Source organism: Atractosteus spatula, chromosome 3 (assembly GCF_055471065.1).
Source record: "Atractosteus spatula isolate fAtrSpa1 chromosome 3, fAtrSpa1.hap1, whole genome shotgun sequence".
NCBI lineage: Eukaryota > Metazoa > Chordata > Actinopteri > Semionotiformes > Lepisosteidae > Atractosteus > Atractosteus spatula.
The window spans coordinates 67846785-67862272 of NC_142708.1; the positions used below are offsets into that span (position 1 = coordinate 67846785).

Consider the following 15488-nt stretch of genomic DNA (forward strand, 5'->3'; position numbering starts at 1 on the left):
CATATGGCTGATTACCTTGTAGTTTGCAAAGGAACAAGTAATAGGTTAATTCCATGCTGAAAAAAAGAAGAGAGAAAACACAACGTTTCGGCCATGGAGCCTTCTTCAGGTGTACCTTATAGTTTATCCTGTGTGTTCTTGTTTCATTTTCTTTTCCATTTATTGTGTTTTGACTTTTTCTTCTTTATCACTACACGGAACGTACTTGGATTTGAAAAGGCGCTTTATAAACACAAGTTGTAAAAAACAACACAAGTTGTTAATGTTATAACATGGTGGTGCCAATAAAGCTCTTTCAAATTGAAGCTTAGATCTCGCGGTAGTTAGGCGAAGCGCGCGATATTTTAGCGCGGTTGTCATGGCGGCCTCCTCCAGGCTGTGAGCGAGAAGCGTGATTCCTGGCTGTGGGGACGTCTTGGTACTGTTTCCACATTTTATTGCTCTCTTCCCCCAACTTCAGTACGTCGAGTCCGGATCACCCACAGAGGAGGGCGGAAGCACAGTAAGAAAAGAAGGAGCCGAGGGAGAGACGGTAATTTCCCCCATAATTTTTATAATTGCATCATAGTTTCTCGCGTGTAGGAAGAAATCACGGGCAGCTGGTCACTGGCAGAGCAGCTAGTATATACTGGCTCTATTTTCCTTTGCAAGCAATTTGTGTGTTAATCATGGAAACAGAAATCTTGGGTATGGTACCGTGACGGGTTTGGTGGTCTAAGAAACGGGCTGTTTCGTCTTCAGTCTCCAGGAGAGCCTCACAGCGTTCGGTGACGAGTCATGTCGGTCAACTGTAAAATATAACAGCGGTGAGATCTGTCGGTTGCTGACTCTAGTTCTACTACCGCGACTGGAAGCATCACTGTTTTCACTTCCCTCTGTGCTACTGGAGCACAGACCCCTGCAGGACTGTTCTCACTGCCCCCCTGTGGTACTGAAGCACAGACCCCTGCAGGACTGTTCTCACTGCCCCCCGTGGTACTGAAGCACAGACCCCTGCAGGACTGTTCTCACTGCCCCCCTGTGGTACTGAAGCACAGACCCCTGCAAGACTGTTCTCACTGCTGCCCTGTGCTGATGAAGCACAGACCCCTGCAGGACTGTTCTCACTACCGCCCTGTGCTGATGAATCACAGACCCCTGCAGGACTGTTCTCACTGCTGCCCTGTGCTGATGAAGCACAGACCCCTGCAGGACTGTTCTCACTGCTGCCCTGTGCTGATGAAGCACAGACCCCTGCAGGACTGTTCTCACTGCTGCCCTCTGCTGATGAAGCACAGACCCCTGCAGGACTGTTCTCACTGCCGCCCTGTGCTGATGGAGCACAGACCCCTGCAGGACTGTTCTCACTGCCCCCCGTGGTACTGAAGCACAGACCCCTGCAGGACTGTTCTCACTGCCGCCCTGTGCTGATGAAGCACAGACCCCTGCAGGACTGTTCTCACTGCCCCCCGTGGTACTGAAGCACAGACCCCTGCAGGACTGTTCTCACTGCTGCCCTGTGCTGATGAAGCACAGACCCCTGCAGGACTGTTCTCACTGCTGCCCTGTGCTGATGAAGCACAGACCCCTGCAGGACTGTTCTCACTGCTGCCCTCTGCTGATGGAGCACAGACTCCTGCAGGACTGTTCTCACTGCCCCCCTGTGCTGATGGAGGACAGACTCCAGCAGGACTGTTCTCACTGCCCCCCTGTGCTGATGGAGCACAGACTCCTGCAGGACTGTTCTCACTGCCTCCCTGTGCTGATGGAGGACAGACCCCCACAGGACTGTTCTCACTGCCCCCCTTTGGTACTGAAGCACAGACTCCTGCAGGACTGTTATCACTGCCCCCTGTGCTGATGGAGCACAGACTCCTACACTTACTAGGCATGTGGTGCTAGAGATACTGCTGCTATTCCTGCTGGGAGTACTGTTGTTTACTTTGGTTGTTATGGAAGTGCAAGCAATTTCTATTGTTATGAAAGCCCCTTGCACTGTTAATGTCACTTGTGGCACTGCTGTGAACTCTCATGCTTTGCATACTGCATCACAGCAGTAAATTGCAGCTGAAAATGCCTCTCTTATTCCTGCTTGTGCCGCTCGTTCTCTTATTTCAAGTAGGTAACTGTCAGCATGTGTAGGCTTCAAAGGAGCAGGTTAAGTTTTATTTCAAGCTGAAAAGGAAAGAGGCACAATGTTTTAGCTGCGGAGCCTTCTTCAGGTCTGAAGGCAGGTGAAGAAGGATCCACAGCCAAAATATTGTGCCTCTTTTCTTTTCAGCTTGGACCTTTAGCTGTTCCTTTGCATACTCTTATTTCCCCTTAAATACTGCTGCTGTTGGTACATCGCCCTCCGCTGTTTCTCAGCTGTCGAATCCGAAGGTGGGGAAACTCAATCCTTCCATCCCTCCTCTTTTCCGCGTCTCTCCCAGTCCGCTGTGTGTCCCGGGAGCCGGAGTCGCAGAGCTGTGATGAGCGCGGTCCCCCCCAGACGCCCCGCCACCGTGCCGCAGCCGGGTCCCCAAGGGAGACGCAGTAAAAACTTCAAGAAGCACTACCCCAGTAGCACCCTGCACACCTCCATCTGACCCGGGGCCAGGGGCGGAGGGGAGAGGAGGAGGAGGAGGAGGAGGAGGAGGCAACGACAGCAGGCATCATGGCTTCCCCTGTGCAGACAGGGACAGTAACAGGCTTTGGCCAGGAGGGGGAGCCAGAGATAAAGCCCCCTGTGATGAACCCCCAGGCCCAGAAAGAGGGACCAGAAAGGGAGAGGATGGTGGAGGAGGTAGAGGGGGAGGAAGGCTTGCCCCCAGCGGCCAAACTGCCCCGACTCGGCAACGGAGAGGAAGTGCCCTCAGTCGCCCTCCCTGCTCTAGAGGGAGGTACCGACGAGATTGGGATCGCTTTGACCTCTGACCCCAGGGCACCTGAGGACCCCGGTTCCTTGCCTGAAGGCGTCGACTCGGGTCGTGACCCTTCGCCAGTGCCGGCTGAGGCAGGTTTGTGTGGGCTTGTGGGTTCCCTCGGTGTGTCCGTCTCCTCATGTCTGCCCGTGCTACCTGGGTGAGGAGGAGTCGGGGGGGGGGCGCCACCCCTCTTGAACCGTGCCCTGTCTCACTCCCCGACTCTCTCTCAGTGTCGCCCCAGCCTGACGCGGCCCTGGGCGCGAGTGCAGCTGCTGAGCAGAACGGACAGAGCCGGGAGCCCCCAGATGCCGAGGAGGAGAGGGGGAGTGGGACCGAGTGCGTCACTGAGGAGGGACAGGACTAGTAAGTCCCCCAAATTTCACCTGTCTGTCTGTCTGTCCGTCCGCCCGCTCTGTCTGCTGCCTGTCAGTAAACCTCGGCCCTTCTGTCTGTCTCTCTCTCTCAGCAGCCTGAGGTTCGAGTTCAGCCAGAACCCGCAGATGTTAACAGGAGCCTGGGCGGAGTACGCCAGCACCCCCGAGAACTACCTCAAGGGCTGCAAATGGCAAGGCTTGTTGTTGACGTACTGTGTCTCCGAACAGCCCCGCGCCCCCCCCGCACGGGTAATAGAGGGAGTGTCCTGCTGTCTCTCCCCAGGGCTCCGGACGGCACCTGTATCCTGACCAACAGCGCCGACAACGTGCTGCGCGTGTACAACCTTCCCCCGGAGCTCTACAGCCAGGAGTGGGACCTGCTGCCCGAGATGGTCTGTCTGCCTGCCTCCCCTTCTTGCTCTCCTGCCTGCCTGTCTGTCCACGCGCCCTCGTCTCCCCGCTCACCTGTCTGTCCGTTTACCTGCATGCCCTCCTGTCCGCACACCTGCGCCATCCCGTTTGGCCACCGGACTGCTTCCCCGATTCCCGTCTCTGCTGGGTTGCCTCCTTACTGCTCCCTCCCTCTCCTGCCCCTGCAGAGCCCTGTGCTGCGGATGGCCGAGGGGGACACCATCTACGACTACTGCTGGTACCCCCTCATGAGCTCCCTGGACCCCGACACCTGCTTGTGAGTATCTGCCCCTGGTTTGCTTTGCTCTTCCCTTCCTGTGGTGTAGGAATAAGTTGTGTTATTGCGTTATGGAGGGGAAAAAAACCTTGTTTTCTGATTTTTTCCTTTCTTGTCTCAACCCCCCCCCACCTCACTTTCCCCTCAGCATAGCCAGCAGCAGCAGGGACAACCCAATTCACATCTGGGACGCCTTCTACGGTGACCTCCGCGCGACCTTCAGGCCCTACAACCACCTGGTGAGAACAGCGCCCCCTAGCTGGGCTACCTGTGCACAGAGGACAGAGGACATTCAAACCCCACACAGACAGCACCCCGGGCTGAAGCACAGTGCCACTGTGCAACCCCTCTTCACACATATGAGCCTCAGATGGAGGTCGCAGTGTGGCGCTGTGGTGTCTGTTGCGTCTCAGGCTGTGGGAGTGTTTCCTATAGGGCAGCGGTTCCCAGTCCTGGGCCTGGTGACTCACACTCGCCGGCTGGTCTGTGTTCAGGCCGAGCCCTCGGTTACACCATCAAACCCTTCGTTGACTTCATAATAATCAAAGATTCGTTTGAAGTCTGGAACGTGTTGGAGCTTTGACGGATGTATTTTGAGAGAGAAATAGTCCCAAACTTGTAACTGGAAACCAAGTACAAATTTAGCAGTGAAGCTAAACTTCTGAGAGGTATGTAATGAAGGGCAGGGAATGGAAGCCGACAGGTGTGTGTAGGTCACCAGGATTGGGAACCCCCACCTGTAGGGTCTGTGGACCCCATCTCATTGCTGCACAGATGCCTTTGCGAGCCCCCCGTCCCGTCAACACCTTTTCTCCCTGCTAGCTGAGCTGCAGGTTGGGGTGCTCCAAGCTTGTCCGTCTGCTGGCAGCTCTGGGCTCGGCCTGGGACTGGGCTGTGGGTCCTGCAGGGGCTCGTGGTGGGGTTCCGGTGCTGGCCGTCGGGTCGACCCGCTCCAGGCGTCCGCCTCTGACTGTCCGTCTGTCCCGCCAGGACGAGCTGACCGCCGCCCACTCGCTGTGCTTCACCCCGGACGGCGCCCAGCTCTTCTGCGGCTTCGATAAGATGGTGCGCGTTTTCGAGACCTCGCGCCCCGGCAGGGAGTGCGAGAAGAGGCCCACCCTGGGTGAGCCCCCTTTCGGTCGATAGCGTTCACTCGTGTTTTTTTTAGAGTTTTGAATGCTTTCCCAGGGCGTCTGCTTGTTTTGTGTCCCCTCCATCTCCGCTCTCTTTTCTCTCTCCTTCCACGTGACATCTCCACTGCCCTCCCTTTCCTTTCACCCTTTTCCCTTCTCTCTCTCTTTTCCGTCGTCTTCTCTGTTCCCTGTTTGAGGTCCTCCTCCTCCTATCGTTCCTCTCCATTTTCCTGGCTGTATCCTTCCACTTTTCAGTTTTTTTGCTCTTGTCTCTGTATCCTCTCTCGCCCTCTGCCCTGTCTCTTCTCTTCTGCCCTTTGCCCCGCCCTCTGCCCTGCCCTGTCTCTTCTCTCCACCCTCTTCTGCCTCTCTCCCCGCCATCTGCCCTGCCCTGTCTCTTCTCGTCTGCCTCTCGCCCCGCCCTCTGCCCTGCCCTGTCTCTTCTCTTCTGCCTCTCGCCCCGCCCTCTGCCCCGCCCTGTCTCTTCTCTTCTGCCTCTCTCCCCGCCCTGTCTCTTCTCTCCACCCTCTTCTGCCTCTCTCCCCGCCCTCTTCCCCGCCCTGTCTCTTCTCTTCTGCCTCTCGCCCCGCCCTCTGCCCTGCCCTGTCTCTTCTCTTCTGCCTCTCTCCCCGCCCTCTGCCCTGCCCTGTCTCTTCTCTCCACCCTCTTCTGCCTCTCTCCCCGCCCTCTGCCCCGCCCTGTCTCTTCTCTTCTGCCTCTCGCCCCGCCCTCTGCCCCGCCCTGTCTCTTCTCTTCTGCCTCTCTCCCCGCCCTCTGCCCTGCCCTGTCTCTTCTCTCCACCCTCTTCTGCCTCTCTCCCCGCCCTCTGCCCCGCCCTGTCTCTTCTCTTCTGCCTCTCGCCCCGCCCTGTCTCTTCTCTTCTGCCTCTCGCCCCGCCCTCTGCCCCGCCCTGTCTCTTCTCTTCTGCCTCTGCCCCGCCCTGTCTCTTCTCTTCTGCCTCTCGCTCTCCTCCCTCCCCTGTTTCTCACTCTCACTGCCCTGCTCTCTCCTCCCTCAGTGAAGAAGCAGGGTCAGAGTGGTATAATCTCCTGCCTGGCGTTCAGCCCGATGCAGCCAGTGTACGCCTGTGGCTCCTACTCCCGGACAGTGGGGCTGTACTCGCTCGAGGAGGGCATCCCCATCGCCGTGCTCACCGGCCACCAGGGCGGTGTCACTCACCTGCTCTTCTCCCCCGAGGGGAACTTGCTCTACACCGGGGGGCGCAAGGTGAGGGCATCTCTCTTTTCCCACTTCTCCCCCTTTTATCCTTCTGAAGAAAAGACTGAACTTCTGATTTGTCCTCTTTATTCCAGTTTGTAGCCTTTGCTTTGTTTCTGTTGTGAGTTTACTTTGACTTGTTTCTGAAGTGTCTCTCTCTGTCTCCATCTCCCAGGACCCAGAGATCCTGTGCTGGGATCTCCGGGAACCGGGCCGGGTTCTGTTCTCTCTGTGCCGGACTGTCACCACCAACCAGAGGATCTACTTTGACCTGGACCCGTGAGTCTGGGCACGGATACACACTACACACATGCAGGACACTTCTGCATGCTCCAGACACACACGCGCGTCCTGCGTGCTGGGACACCTCTGCACATGCCAGACTCGCACACGCCTCCTTCGTGCAAGCTCACCTCTGCACACACCAGACTCGCACACACTTCCTGCGTGCAAGCTCACCTCTGCACACGCCCATGTACAGGTTGCAGCCATGTCGATCACACTGCATACACAATTACACACTGAAAAGTGTTGCACACCAGTGCTGACCTCCTGTAACTGGAGCACGGTCATTCCCTGCCGGATTTAAGACTGGGGTTACACTAATCAGCTGTCCTGGTTTACCAGGGACCTGTCTATCTGTCCCAGCCAGCAGGAGTGAGGATCTTTGTGGGAATGGACTTGTGAGAGACAGGAGGGGTCACGGTGACGCTGTCCTCCTGCTCTGTTCTGGAGTCGCAGCTGGGCGGTAAACCTGCTCTTGTCCTTCCAGGTCTGGCCGCTATCTGCTGAGCGGAAGCACTGAAGGGGTGGTGTCAGTGTGGGACACATCCGTGGCGCCCCCCGATGACCAGAACCCGGCACTGCAGCCCGTGCTCCAGTACCAGGCCCAGGGGGACTGCACCAATGGGATCAGGTGAACAGCGGCTCTGTGTGCTGTGAAACCATGGCAGAGGGTCCTGTGTGCCGTAACACATTCACAGACCGATCAACCTCTTGTATAGTGACAGATCCTCTGGCCCGCCATGCACACTCACTCATTCCAGTAGCTTGAAATGTTCTCTGAAAGATTTAGGTCCAGTTGGGATCATATCCCCTGGTTTTATCAATGTAAGGCTGACCTGTGGTTTCTATGGCCCAGTCCGAACAACCGCTCTCACCTCTCAGCAGCTACAACTGCTTTTCTCCGACTGCTGTCCCACTGATTTTCCCCAAATGGGACAAAAATACTTGAATTGAAGCTCAGCAGGTGTGAGCCTGGCCCGTACCTGGATGGGAGACCTCCTGGGAAAGCTCAGGCTGCTGCTGGAAGAGGTGTTTAGTTGGACCAGTAGGGGGGCGCTCACCCTGCGGTCCGTGTGCGTCCCAGAAATAAAAACCTCCCAGGGCATTTCTTGAAAAGAGTAGGGGTGTAACCCCGGCGTCCTGGCTAAGCTTCCCCCTGGTCTTTACCAGTCATGGCCTCCTAATAATCCCCCTCTCTGAACTGGCTTCATCCCTCTGTTCTCCTCCCCACTGAGAGCTGGTGTATGGTGGGTGTACTGGTGCATCATCCAGGTGGGGCTGCACACTGGTGGGGGTGGAGGGGAGTCCCTTGCTTTGAGGGGAGTGTCCAGAGCTGCGTCATATAAATGTAAAGAACAATATTGTAATATTTATTACTACCACCGCCACCTGTGGGCCACCTTCTGGCCCTGTATCCACAGCACAGGAGAGCAGGAGAGGTCTTCCACAGCGCCCCCTGGAGAAGTGTCCTGAAACGTGCATCTCTCTCTCTCTCTCTCTCTCTCTCTCTCTCTCTCTCTCTCTCTCTCTCTCTCTCTCTCCTGCGTCCACAGTCTCCACCCCCACATGCCCCTGCTGGTGTCCTCCTGCGGGCAGCGCCAGTTCGCCGAGCCCAGCGACAGCGAGGGCGACTCCGACGCCGAGGGGCCGGTCGTGTTGCGGCGCCAGTCCCGTGGGGAGAACGCGCTCGCACTCTGGTGGGCCGGCCCACGCGGGGGGGCTGGCCGGGACCCTCTGCCGGCGGAGATGAGCAGCTGAGCTGGCGCACACCCGGCCAGGGACGAACCATTGTCACGCCTGGGCAGGGGGAGACCAACTCCAGGAGCGGCACTCCCCCCCGCTTCTGGCCCATACCAAACTGGTGCTGCATCAGGACACACACTGTTTCAGAAAAGGGATTTTTCTGTGTTTATTATCCCAGCTGAACCCAGAACTAGGCACCACACCCCCCACCATGATGGAATGTGCCATATCTGTCTTGGGACTGCAGTTTTTTTATGACTATTTCACCTCAACTTTGCACAAAGATGGATGACTTCTTGTGCCTTTTCTGTTGTAAAACAGAAACTCGTGTGTCGCAGTTTACAGCAAAGATCCCTCTATGGTTCCTGGGAGTTTTTTCTCTCTCTCTTTCATCGATGTGTCTCTTGCCTTCTCTCCTCCTCTCTCTCAGGGGAGCTGTTGCTCCCTGGTGTGTAATTTTTAAAGAGTTTCTGCAGGAGTGGTTTGATGACGGAGACAACACCAGAATGTCACTTTCTGCGCCTTCGACCTGTGTTCTTAGCGCACAGCCTTGTACATGATATATTTTTGTAAATTGTGTGGTTGTACCCTGAGTCTTGATTTGTGGGGGTGCAGGGCAGATCTGAAGTACGAGGGCTGTAAGAAAGGGGTTCCCCATTTCATCCCAAAGGCTCTCCAGTCTTGCAGGTCACCCTGAATCGGGGTCTCCAGCCCTGGGGAGCCCCACTCCCATCAGTCTTACAGATCACCCTGAATCGGGGTCTCCAGCCCTGGGGAGCCCCACTCCCATCAGTCTTACAGGTCACTTGCTTTGAGTCTTCAATGAGCTGGATGATGCGTGTGGTTAAATAGATATTCTGGAATCTATGACCTCTGTGTGTCTATGAAATGCCCTTTTTCCCTTTTGCTGGCAGGAGGTACTGCTGGAAAAGTGGGACCCCCATCGGTGCAGAGGCAGTGTTGAATTAAAATCAGGAACACAGACTAGAGACTGAGACTCAACCGCTGTAGAAATTGAAGTGTAGAAGTGATGTGTAGGTCTGACGTGAGGCAGTAGGCTCTAGCTGCAGAGTTCTGGACATATTGCAACATTTCGAACACCAAGCGGAGAGGGGTGTTGGGGAGCCCCTAGAAAACAGAGTTGCAGAAATCAAGCCTTGCTGCGTTAGAAATGCATGAGTCAGGCACGGGGCATCGGACATTGATAGAAATTGCATAAGGGGGGCAACATTTCTAAGGTGAAAAACAGGTTTTAATAAAAATTTTCTCATGTGGCTCGGAGAACAGGAGAGGGTGAAGTGTGAATTGCAGATTCCTGACTGTGACTGATGGCCTGAGTGGCCAAGCCATCCGCCATTACTGTGAAGCTCTCCAGCTGTTCCAGCAGATGTGTCTTACCCACCAGTAAAATTTGTTTTCCCACTATTTAGCTTCAGAGAATTTGACGCCAGCCAGAGTTTGAGCGTATCCTCACACACGCGCAGTCCGCAGTTCCTCGCTCCCGCAGATGAGGTGAAGTCGAGGTTTAGGGACTTGATTACATGAGATTGGAGAAGTAGCCGGCTGGCTGCACTACAGCCCTTCGGTTCGATATACTCGGGCTTTTCCGTAGTGTGCCGGGGCGCGCAGGCTCGCCGTCGCCATCTAGCGGCCGCGTTTCCGAAGTGCGTCCCCGGCCGGGCAGGTTCTGGCGTTGCCGGGCGACGAGAGAACGCCGCCGCTCTCCGCGAGCTCCGCCGCCATGGCCTCCGACCCCGCTCGGCCCGGAGGGTGGACAGCGGACACCGCTGGACCTCTGCGGGGGTCAGCGTGTTTTATCCGCGGGGACACGACCTCCAACACCCGGCTGCTGGAGCGGATCGTCAACCGCGGCACTCTGTCCACTCAGCGGGCCACCCACCGGCACATACTGGGTGAGCTCCACCCCAGATTCCGCCGCTGTCGCTGGATCTATTTTCTGCTTCTATTAATTTTTAGGATTCAATGAAGACGGTTCTTAAATCTATTAACCCTTTTTTGCATCTAGCTTCAAACGCAGGGTCCGTCATTAACTCGGCTCACGGAGTCGTTGACAAAACTAAACTTACTTGCTTTGCAAGAAGGTAAACGCTGCGTGGGGTCGTGTTCACTCGGGATCTGTGGACATGTACAGTGTGACGCGAAACGGGTGTTCACGTGTAAACATGTAAACTGTTTTAACAGTGAAACATTAAGTTTTTTTTAAAAAAAAATCATTTTACGCCCTGTGTTCGGCACAAGAGCCGTTTCCCGGCGGCGCCGCAGACGAGCGTCAGGTCCGTCGCGGGGAACGTGCCCAGCGCGGCGGTGCGTCTCCGGCAGGAGACGGTGGCTCTGAGCTCCTGTGACCGCTGGGGCCACGGATCTGAGTGACCTCGGGCCGTTACCCGGGGCAAGAGAGCGACACACAGGGAGCAGGTCTTTCATTCCTGTGAGTGTGTGTACTGTCAGAGCATGCAGCTGCTACCAGACAGTACACGTACACACAGAACGACAAACACACACAGGCGGTAACACACAAACAGTACATGCACAGGCAATACACATACAGTCCATGTAGACAGTACACACACACAACCTACACATACAGACAGCACACACACAGGCGGTAACACACAAACAGTACATGCACAGGCAATACACATACAATCCATGTAGACAGTACACACACACAACCTACACATACAGACAGCACACACACAGGCGGTAACACACAAATATGCAGTACGTGCACGGGCAAAGACACAGACAATTCACATACAGATACAGTACATGTAGACAGTACACACACACACAAACTACACATACAGACAGTACACACACACACAGGCGGTAACACACAAACAGTAAACGCACAGGCAAAGACACGGGGAGGAGGGAGACTCTGCTGCACCAGCTGAGTGAAGGGAGGGCTGTAGGGAGGCCAGACTGCACAGATCCAGGGTCAGCACTCCTACAGACAGTGTCCCGGGATCTTTCATGTCCAAACAGGACAGCATGTCCGTTTGCTGTCTCAGCCACCAGCTCCTGTCCTCTGTCCTCGCTACACAGGGGCGTTAGTTTGGACACTCTGGTCCAGCGGGAAGAGTGCCCCCAGCTCGCCTGCTGCTGGGCGATTACTGACCAAGCAGGCGGGATCTGTCTGGCTCTCTCCCTGCTGATCACCCTGTCCTGCACTCGCCAGAGCTGGGAGACCGGCACAGCTCCAGCCCAGCGGGGCCCCCGCCTGCCGGGCGCCTCGAGGACCGCAGGGCAGCGGCCCCAGGGGAGGGCGACCCCCGCTGGCGGGAGGGGGAAGCGCCGGAGCCCCGGGGGACGGCGGAGGACGAGAGAGAGAAGGCGCTGGAGCAGCAGAGACTGGTAAGAAAGAAAGCTGAGCTGGCGAGATGCGCGATTTGAGCTCCTCCATCGCTCAAGCACCAGAGAAGACGGCGGTGACCCACACACGCTGAAGTCACATCCAAGAGACGATGGGCTGTTCCCTCTTGAACCCCAGTGTTTACAGCAAGCTGTCTGTGTATCATCCTTTCATCCATCCATTCATCCATTCATTCCCTCACTGCTTCATCCAGTTCAGGGTTGCAGGGGAGCCGGAGTCTATCCCAGCAAGCAATGAGCGCAAGTCGGGGTACACCTTGGACTGGACACCAGTCCATTACAGGACATCCACACACACTCAGGCACACATGGCTGGGCGGCTTGTTCCACACTCCCACCACCCCTTGTGTAAAGATGTTCCTCCTGTCCTGACTGGATGGTTGGGGTATCGGCTTCAATGACACATCTGTCCAAATTCCAGTCCGACTATGTTCCCAGATTTTCTCAGTGATTTTCATTTCCACTGCTCCGTGATGCCTGTCCATCAATCCCCTCCCCTGCCCCAGACCTTGCAGGCCCGGTTCGAGGAGGCCCTGCGGAACCGGGACCGGCTGGAGGCCGAGCAGAGGCAGAGGCTGCGGGCGCGGCTGGCGGCCCGGGCGCAGGAGCAGGCCTGCGGGCTGCAGGCCCGGCTGGAGGAGGAGCGCAGTCGGGCGGTCAGGGAGGCCTGCGAGGCGCTGGCCGCCAGGCTGGGCCGGGAGGTGGAGGAGCGGGGGCGGGCGGAGGCGGAGAGAGTGCGAGTCGAGGCGCAGGTGAGGCCGCGGGTGTGTGTGTGTGTGTGTGTGTATGTGTCTGTGTGTGTGTCGAGTTTAAGCATGTGAGGGCCCCTGTCACATCACAACCAGGATCTGAGGGCCGGGGGGGGGGGGAAGGGGGCTCTTTTCCTGCGTTTCGGCAGAACCTGTGACTCCTGAGACCCTTGGGGTGCCTGCTGGCCCGTGGTGATGTCAGCGAGGGGTGCGCTGCTCCTCCAATCGGGGCTCACCGTCCCGTCAAGCGCTGTTAAACACCTGGGACAGGAGCCGGGATGAAGAGGAGATCTGGAATCGGAGCTATGAGTCGGGATGAAGAGGAGATCGGGAATCGGAGCTGTGAGCCGGGATGAAGAGGAGATCTGGAGTCGGAGCTGTGAGCCGGGATGAAGAGGAGATCTGGAGTCGGAGCTGTGAGCCGGGATGAAGAGGAGATCGGGAATCACTGCTGTGAGCCGGGATGAAGAGGAGATCTGGAGTCGGAGCTGTGAGCCGGGATGAAGAGGAGATCTGGAGTCGGAGCTGTGAGCCGGGATGGAGGAGATCTGGAGTCGGAGCTGTGAGCCGGGATGAAGAGGAGATCGGGAATCGGAGCTGTGAGTCGGGATGAAGAGGAGATCTGGAATCGGAGCTGTGAGTCGGGATGAAGAGGAGATCTGGAATCGGAGCTGTGAGCCAGGATGAAGAGATCTGGAATCGGAGCTGTGAGCCGGGATGAAGAGGAGATCGGGAATCAGGGATGTACAGAATGTGTCGGTGTGTTTGATGACATTGGGAAGCCTCTGTCTCTCCCAGGCGGAGCTGTCGGAGCGCGTGCGGCAGGCGGAGGTCCGGGTTCGAGAGCAGTGTGAGAGAGACGCTGAGCGAGAGAGACGCGCACTGAGGGAGGAGCACAGCCAGCGAGAGGCGGAGCTGAAGGAGCAGTGAGTCTGGCTGTCTTCCACCGCTGTAGACACAGTACACACTCGTACACACTCACACTCAACACACACAATACACACACAGTGTACACTCACACTCGATACACACACAGCACAGTACAAACTCTCACACACACACACACACACAGCACAGTACACACTCACACTCAATACACACACAGTGTACACTTGAACAGTACACACACAGTGTACACAGTCACACAGTACACACACATAGCGTATATTCACACTCACACAGTACACACACATAACGTATACTCACACTCAATACACACAGTGTACACACTCACACAGTACACACACATAGCGTATACTCACACTCACACAGTACACACACATAACGTATACTCACACTCAATACACACAGTGTACACTCACACAGTACACACACAGCACACCCACACTATGCAGCGTACAGTTCAGGCTCACACTCGTAGGCTGTCCTCTGCCCTGGGCACAGTGACACTGCAGACAGACACAGGCAGGGCAGTCAGGGACGGACAGTTACAGAGCTGACTCTCAGAGAGACTGCCGCTGCTTGTGTGTTGAAGGATCGAAGAGCTGCGGGTGAAGGTGCAGAGGGTCACCAGGGAGAAGATGCTCTATGAAAAGGAGTTTAAGGTGCCAAAAATGACATGTTTAAAGTGAGATGTTTAACATTGGATTCGCATGAACTTCCTTCAGCACAGCATCCTGTCTGAACATGTGAACGCTCTCCCTCTGCTCGTTTCCACCTGCGCCTTTCTCTCTCTCCCTCTCTCCCTCCCTTTCCTCTGTGCTCCTTCTCTCCCATCGTCTCTCTCCATCCACCCCTCCTTCTCTCTCCCTCTCTCCCACCCTTTCCTCTGCGCTCCTTCTCTCCCTCTCTCCCACCACCCCTACTTCTCTCTCTCCCTCTCCATTCTTCACTCCCTCCACCCCTCCTTCTCTCTCTCCCTCTCCATCCTTCACTCTCCCTCCACTCCTCCTTCTCTCTTTCTCCCTCTCCATCCTTCACTCTCCCTCTCTCCCACCCTCTCTCCCTCTCTCTCCCTCCACACCTCCTTCTTTTTCCCTCTCTCCCACCCTTTCCTCTGCACTCCTTCTCTCCCTCTCTCCCACCGTCTCTCTCCATCCACCCCTCCTTCACTCTTTCCCTCTCCATCCTTCACTCCCTCCACACCTCCTTCTCTCTCTTCCTCTCCATCCTTCACTCTCCCTCTCTCCCTCCACCCCTCCTTCTCTCTCTCCATCCTTCACTTTCCCTCTCTCCCACCCTCTCTCTCCCTCCACCCCTCCTTCACTCTCCCTCTCTCTCCCTCCACCCCTCCTTCACTCTCCCTCTCTCCCACCCTCTCTCTCCCTCCACACCTCCTTCTCTCTCCCTCTCTCCCACCCTCTCTCTCCCTCCACCCCTCCTTCACTCTCCCTCTCTCTCCCTCCACACTTCCTTCTCTCTCCCTCTCCCCCACCCTTTCCTCTGCGCTCCTTCCCTCCCTCACCCTCACCTTCTCCCTCCCTCTCTCTATGATCCCTTCCTCTGCTGTCCCTCTCTTCTATACTTTCCTCTTCTCCCCCTCCCCCTCCCCCTCTCCCACCCTTTCCTCCCTCTCCCAGGAGGTCCAGGTGAATTACCGCCGGTTTGTGGACCTCACCGACTCCAGCCTGCACTCCGACTACCTGCTGCGGCTGCGGCGCCTGGGCCGAGAGCCAGGATTGGCCGAGACGGGGGTCCAGACCGATGATGTCGTGGGCGTGGCCCCGCCCCCTGAGATAACCCCTCCCCCTCGGGGGAAGAGCTTGAGGACAGACTCCGACGCGATTAATCGCCTCTTACCCGTCGCCTACTTTTAAATCACCAAAGATGCTGAAGGCTGCGGTTCACCGGAGAGTTACGCCTGTCGGTTCACTTCGATCACAACATGAACTGCAGCTTGGCTATAAGGAATACAATCTTGCTGCGTCTCCATTGTTGAGAAAAAACAATCCTTTTACACATGACAAGATTATTATTTTTCAGTAATCTAGCCAAGGTTTGTATCCCAGTACATATATTGTGTTTGCTCTACTATTTTCATTGTGTAATGTGCCTTG

At 56.3% G+C, this 15488-nt stretch overlaps 2 protein-coding genes across 3 annotated transcripts; both read left to right on the forward strand.

Annotated features, from left to right (window-relative positions):
• Positions 1-338: 338 nt before the first annotated feature.
• Positions 339-9749, forward strand: wrap53 (WD repeat containing, antisense to TP53). 2 transcript variants are annotated; one of them, XM_088910090.1, is made up of 12 exons: positions 339-532; positions 2412-2978; positions 3116-3248; positions 3352-3450; positions 3543-3651; positions 3859-3947; positions 4096-4186; positions 4938-5070; positions 6099-6307; positions 6474-6577; positions 7071-7214; positions 8137-9749. In XM_088910090.1, exons 2-12 carry the CDS (start codon positions 2636-2638, stop codon positions 8339-8341), a joined length of 1659 nt encoding a protein of 552 aa, XP_088766216.1. In that variant the 5' UTR covers positions 339-532; positions 2412-2635; the 3' UTR covers positions 8342-9749. The 2 variants fall into 2 exon arrangements, with proteins under 2 accessions (XP_088766216.1, XP_088766217.1); XM_088910091.1 differs by having other exon boundaries at positions 3355-3450.
• Positions 9750-10067: 318 nt separating this feature from the next.
• On the forward strand, positions 10068-15248 carry LOC148838383 (uncharacterized). Its single transcript, XM_088910102.1, has 6 exons — positions 10068-10239; positions 11529-11704; positions 12229-12474; positions 13270-13397; positions 13967-14036; positions 15012-15248. Exons 1-6 carry the CDS (start codon positions 10068-10070, stop codon positions 15246-15248), a joined length of 1029 nt encoding a protein of 342 aa, XP_088766228.1.
• Positions 15249-15488: the final 240 nt, after the last annotated feature.

What these genes read in the sequence shown, in the direction of transcription:
- LOC148838383 (XM_088910102.1), top strand. Translation starts at nt 10,068, where the DNA reads ATGGCCTCCGACCCCGCTCGGCCCGGAGGGTGGACAGCGGACACCGCT. An exon ending in CACCCACCGGCACATACTGG is followed by an intron (nt 10,240 to 11,528) that starts GTGAGCTCCACC and finishes TGCACTCGCCAG; the next exon opens with AGCTGGGAGACCGGCACAGC. An exon ending in CGCTGGAGCAGCAGAGACTG is followed by an intron (nt 11,705 to 12,228) that starts GTAAGAAAGAAA and finishes CCCCTGCCCCAG; the next exon opens with ACCTTGCAGGCCCGGTTCGA.
- wrap53 (XM_088910090.1), top strand. Translation starts at nt 2,636, where the DNA reads ATGGCTTCCCCTGTGCAGACAGGGACAGTAACAGGCTTTGGCCAGGAG. An exon ending in ACTGAGGAGGGACAGGACTA is followed by an intron (nt 3,249 to 3,351) that starts GTAAGTCCCCCA and finishes TCTCTCTCTCAG; the next exon opens with CAGCCTGAGGTTCGAGTTCA. An exon ending in TCAGGCCCTACAACCACCTG is followed by an intron (nt 4,187 to 4,937) that starts GTGAGAACAGCG and finishes CTGTCCCGCCAG; the next exon opens with GACGAGCTGACCGCCGCCCA.